Below are 5,793 nucleotides of genomic sequence, written 5' to 3'. Positions count from 1 at the left end.
CTCTCTCTCGCTCTCTAATGACCGTCCATTGGTGTTGTTATTGCGCGTCCCGTCCGTCCCTCCTCCCACTCCCACTCCCACCCGGGTGCGTCGGCCCTGCCCATGTTTTTGTATGTCGGGTGTCCGTCCACCGCCTGACGTTCAAGTTCGCCAGGAACGTCACGTCCGTGCACTTGAACTTGCACGGCTCAGAGGGGGGGTTGAGGGGGGAGGGGGGGGGGGGGGGGGGGGGGGCTTTTGCCATTTTTTCCATCTCTCTCCCCTTCTCTCTCTCTCCATCTACCTCTCTCTCACTCTCTCTCTCTCTCTTTTTTCTCTGCTCTCCTTTCTCAAAAAAGCCATGACGGCGATCCTGCGATCCATCTTCGCCTCCGCGCCATCTTTGTATTATTTCTAATTTATTTTCTTTTTTCCCCCCCCTCCTTGTGGATGTCAAGGCGTTGGATGAAGATATTTTTTGCCCCACTGGAGTCTCCTCTCTAACCCCGGCTCTCCCCGATGTGATCCGCGCTGAACGCCGCCGCCAGCCACCATGTCTCGCCGCAAGCAAGGCAAACCCCAGCACTTAAGCAAACGGGATTTTTCGCGTAAGTAGAGATGAGAAAAAAAGAATGACAAATGTCACTTCTGACTTTCATTTCACTCAGCAAAGATGGGGAGGGAAGAGTGGGGGGGGGGGGCAGAACAGGAGCTTGTGTGGACACCGGACGTACCGCTCGGATCCGAGCGGTCAACTGGACTTAACAGTGTGGAGAGAACGTGCGACACCTCTGTGCGTAAAAAAGCCGCTCGGAGATCCCCAAAAACCACGAAAGAGAGAAAAAAAGTTTTGCGTGTGTGTCGGTAAACACCCGTTACTGCTCCTCTGTTACGCGGGGAGAACGTGCACTCGCAGGCTGTTCGGTGCACTCGCTTGTGGCTCCGTTGCCCCCGAAGTCGCTCCGGTCAGTGGAAACGCGCAGGGCTCCCGGTAGCAGAGCGCGTCCTCTCCGCGGAGCTTCGTGGATAAATCCCCTCACGGAATATACCGCTGTCCGGTAGCTCTGCGGGCAGGTTTTTTCATCTGCTCTCTTGTTCTATTTTTGGATTATTTTCAGAAACCCCCCCCCCCAAAAAAAACAACAACTTGGAGGTGAATTTTTGGATCGATTAGGAAAAAAACCCTCGTGTCTGCCTCCTGTCTCTCAGCGGCTCGATTTATTTCCACACACTTCTAAAAATCCCACTGCCTCTTCTATTAATGTGTTTTCTCCGATTAGTCTGTCTTTATGTCTTTAAACAACAACAACAACAACAACAGAGCCGCTGCAGCCAGAGTTAGAGACGAGAAACAGCAACAGGACAGCAGCGTATCTAGTCGTATCGGGGTTCATTTTTAATTTTCTTCTTATGAACTCGCATTTCAACCAACACAAATATCCAATTTAGGATTGTAAACCTCCTCGTACAGTTAAGGTAAGGCATACACATATCAGCTCATTGGTGTGTTCAGCTGCAGCGTTGTGTGCAAAAGCGGACGAAATTCCAACAATGTTTAGTTGAGTCTGGAGTGTTTAGGCACGGCGTTCGTTCACCACCGGAGCTTTATTTCTTCTACTTTATTAGACGCGTAAGTGTGACATGTGCCGAGTGAGGAGATGAGGCTGTTTTGGAAACTGCGGAGCAATTGGCAAAGCGGGGCTTATCGCGGTGCCATGTGCCGCACTGTGTGCCACCTCGCAGCGTTGAGTGTCTCGCTAAGTGGCCCGCAAACATAAAACAAGAAGATATTTGGGCGTCTTTACGCATCGGTGCTTGGTTGTGTTTCGGTATGTTGACTATAGTCGCCTGAGTTGTTTGGTTTGGAGAGTGTGTGTGTGTGTGTGTGTGTGTGTGTGTGTGTGTGTGTGTGTGTGTGTGTGTGTGTGGGTGGCCCCGGCTGGGTGACAGCGCAGTCACCATGTCCATGTGCCGTCGCTAGGAGGCAGACCGCGATCAGAAAATCCAGCGCTGAACTTGAACCTGATCAGTTTCATTGCCACCCCCTACGTACACGGGCTACTATTCGGCGATCTCTTTAGAATAAAGGGAGAGCGCACAAGACATGTGGGAGGAGAGGGAGCGGGAGGGAGCCCGCCCCCCCCCCCCCCCAACCCATCTAAAAAAATCCGCAATTCCTCTTCATCACATCAAACCGACCTCCTTACCCTGTATCGCCTTCTTTTGGTGCATCACATTTTTACATACATGCAGGCTGCAATCAGCATATGCAGCTACACTGTTAATGCGCCTGCAGACCCCTTAAACCTCACACACACACACACACACACACACACACACACACACACACACACACACACACACACACACGCATACTTGTGCTTTTTACTGAGGTTGCTGATTCACATTTGTTACAAATGGAGCACATAACCTGGCCTCTCATTTTTATTTTTCATTTTTTACAGCCTGTAATTTCATTTTCATTATTTGCTACAATTCTATATTTCTGTTGGATTATTGAGCACACGTTCAGAGGTCGCTTTGTAACGGCACCATCAGGCTCTATTTAAGTGGCACAACGCAACACAACTCTACAGTGTGTGTGTGTGTGTGTGTGTGTGTGTGTGTGCCTCGTCCAGATTAAATTACATTTTCAGTATTTTTCCACATTTTTCCAGTATGGAAATATGCTTTATTTAGGGCAGTCTTCTCACAGTTTATTCAGATTTATGAACTTTTAACCTAAAGCGTATTAAATGGATGGATGGTGATGGACTTGTTCCTTTACTTTAGACTACATTTATATCTTCATTTTATGTATTATTTTGTACGTGATTGTTTTGTTACGCATGCTTTTTTTAAAATATATTAATAAGGTGCAAAGACATTATCCTGCTCTCTGCTCCTCATGCTGATGATTTCACCCAGCCTTACCAGTAGAAACAATAAGTACAATAAGTACAATAAGTGCATGCTCCTGTTTCACTGAGACTGAACTGTGTGCATGCAGACTTTGCAAAATTAAATCCATCAAAATGTTGTTTTTTTTTTTTTTCAAACTCTTGAGTTCACCTTAAGAGGGCTTCATGAGGCTTTTCTTTAGATTATTATTTTTCGTTGCCACCGCACAGATGTCGCGCAGGATTGCGTGGTTCAAATGATATTTCCTTGAGGGGACGGTGTCCACATTCAGAACTTATGTCTCCTTCTCTCTCTCTCTCTCTCACACACACACACACACACACACACACACACACACACACGTTTATCCCCATGCACACACTCTTTCACACATGCATGCGCAGGAAAACCTATCCCTATTATCAGGCAAAATCTGTACCAATCACCGGGACGGTAAAAATGAAAATCTATTTTTTGATCCTCAGTGGCTTTAAGTTCATTAGAAATGTGAAATTGGCGGCTGAATAAAGAAGGTCAACATGCGTTAGGCCGGCTATCTCGGAGTCAGACTCCGCTCCTTGGACTGGAAGAATAAAAAGAAAAAGAAAAAGGGGGGGGGGGAGGCTGAATTATATGCTGCCGTTTCGCTTCTCTAATTCGGCGGGCCGCTCTGTTCGCAGCTCCTCTCCCACCACACGGTCGGAGCTTGACAAAAGGCGCCTTAAAGCGAGTAGTCAGCAGTTAATCCGGCCTCGGAGGGGCGAGGAATCGGGGTTGAACGGCTCATTTTGGGGGCGATTTCCCGCCGTACGAGTCGCTGGTGTAAGAACTATAAGTGAGGCACGTGTGATCGAGGCCGAGGAAAGAGCCTCCCCCTCTCCCCGACTCACACTCTCCGTGCCGCCCGTCCTTCCCGTCTCTCGTTCCCCCGGCACACACACACACACACACACACACACACACACATGTCCGACATGTTTGTGACAGTTTTCCATTCTGCCAATTACAGGATCAGAAACCTGCTCAAACGAGGTTAGGCAAGTCAACCGTCATCCACATGTTTAGTTTTTTTTCGGTGAACGCTGTGTCCAACCATCATTTCTGGAAAGCTTCCCCTGTCATTGGCTATGAAATTGTTATCTTTGAGGAATCTGATTTGAGCTTTCGGAGCTTTTCGGGATATTCTTTCCCACCATTTATTCCTGTGATGTGTGATCCAGATCGGCTTGCATTGTAATCATTTCCCCCTACATTACATGCATTTCTTATCATTACAAGGCACATTTTCTCACCCCTTCATTGTGTGTGCACCACACGTCAGGCGTTTGCTTAGCTTTGCCTCCTGATCTCTGATCCTCTCTGTGACAGACATGCTTTGGTGCTTCTCCTCTTCTCATTTATTCCCACTGATAGCTGCATCAATAGGTCTAAATGACAAGAGACAAAAAGGACAAATATTAACGTGTGGTTCTTATAAATGTCACCTTTTCATTTCCTCTTCCTTTGCTCACTCCCCCCCCCCCCCCTCTCCTCTGCCCCGCCAGCAGCCGAACCCCTCTCCGCAGCCGGCGTCTCGTCGGAGGATCTGTCGGAGCGCTGCTCGGAGCACTCGGAGGAGAGCGGCCACCTCAACGGGCACCACCCGGGCTCCGCCGTGGGCCGGTTGGCCCGGCTGGGTCACGACGCTCACCCCTCCCTGGAGCAGGACCTCCTGACCTGCGGCCAGTGCCAAGCCACCTTCCCCCTGGCGGACATCCTGCTCTTCATCGAGCACAAGCGGAAGCGATGCCACGGGCCGCCCTGCCTGCCCGTGGGCCGGGGGCTGGACAAGCCCCCCTCGCCCTCCCCCGGCCTGGCCCTCACCCCGTCGCCCGCATTTTGCCGCCCTGCGCAGCCGGAGGCCCGTGGAAGTCGGCGTCCAGGCCACGCTGGCAGACGACGACGACGACCGCTTCTCGTTGCCCCGGGGGATTTGCCCAAAGCAGGAGCCCCTCCCAGGTAACCAGACCGGCCTCCACACCCTACCGGCACACGTCACCCATGTCTGGGTTTGAGCACGGTTACACCTAGTACAGAAAATGAAGAGAGAAAGAGCAGCTTTACTGAGGCAGTGGCTGTGTCTGTGGAGGATGGCATTGTGTGTGTGTGTGTGTGTGTGTGTATCAGCTTTTGTGTGAATATTCTGTCAGAATATTAAAAATAGATCATAAATGGTTCTTTCCCCATCGAGGGATAAATCAACTCCTCGAATCGGCACATTGCCATTTTGAATGTGTGTGTGTTGCCCTGGATGGGTGTGTGTGTGTGTGTGTGTGTGTGTGTGTTTTTTGCAACGTCAAGTTTTGTTCTTACACCGTCGTCAGACCCTGATGTAGGTGTGTGTGTGTGTGTCGCTCTGTGACGGAGTCTAGCCTACACGTCGCCCCGCGGTCTCCATCCAAACCTTGTTGTGTTGCTGTAGCAGTCTGAGCATACGGACACACACACACACACACACACACACACACACACACACACATGGCGATCCTTGTTAAGGAAAGAGATGTGATTGGCTGAGACTTGTTTGAGGGTACGGGTGAGGTGACTCTTGTCAGACAAACAACAACAGAGGGTCGTCCCAGATGGGGAGGAAACCGGAGAGAACCCTCCTCTGTGCTTTTGGTTTCTACAGCTGGCACAGACGCAAACACACTGCTTTCATTTAGTTTGACTTTCTCCCTCTGCCTGTGTGTGTGTGTGTGTGTGAGACAATGTAGTGGCTCAACCCAAGTCTGACCAATTGTCCTTCCGCTGATCCACCAAATTCAAAGCAGACAGTCTGTGTGTGTGTGTGTGTGTGTGTGTGTGTGTGCGTTTTCCCAGTTCACCCACTTTGGCCAGCAGCAAAGACACATGGGTGACCTTGAAGTTGTG

The 5,793-nt window shown here is 50.0% G+C and overlaps 1 protein-coding gene across 2 annotated transcripts; it reads left to right on the top strand.

The window, feature by feature from the left end:
• The first annotated feature begins 237 nt into the window (after window positions 1-237).
• On the top strand, window positions 238-5,185 carry LOC137878163 (B-cell lymphoma/leukemia 11A-like). Of its 2 annotated transcripts, none has more exons than XM_068718336.1 (2): window positions 238-587; window positions 4,428-5,185. In XM_068718336.1, the coding sequence occupies exons 1-2, from the start codon at window positions 533-535 to the stop codon at window positions 4,880-4,882; spliced, it is 510 nt and encodes a 169-aa protein (XP_068574437.1). In that variant the 5' UTR covers window positions 238-532; the 3' UTR covers window positions 4,883-5,185. The 2 variants fall into 2 exon arrangements, with proteins under 2 accessions (XP_068574437.1, XP_068574428.1); XM_068718327.1 differs by having other exon boundaries at window positions 4,425-5,184.
• Window positions 5,186-5,793: the final 608 nt, after the last annotated feature.

This window comes from Cebidichthys violaceus, unplaced genomic scaffold (genome assembly GCF_023349555.1).
Source record: "Cebidichthys violaceus isolate CVI_PGR_0920_01 unplaced genomic scaffold, fCebVio1.0.p SCAF_10, whole genome shotgun sequence".
Classification (NCBI taxonomy): Eukaryota; Metazoa; Chordata; class Actinopteri; order Perciformes; family Stichaeidae; genus Cebidichthys; species Cebidichthys violaceus.
Note: the sequence above shows the minus strand (reverse complement) of the source record. Positions and strands in the feature narration are given on the sequence as shown.

Coding starts and splice junctions, on each gene's coding strand:
- LOC137878163 (XM_068718327.1), top strand. CDS start 533: ATGTCTCGCCGCAAGCAAGGCAAACCCCAGCACTTAAGCAAACGGGAT. Junction 588..4,424: donor AAGCAAACGGGATTTTTCGC/GTAAGTAGAGAT, acceptor CTGCCCCGCCAG/CAGCCGAACCCCTCTCCGCA.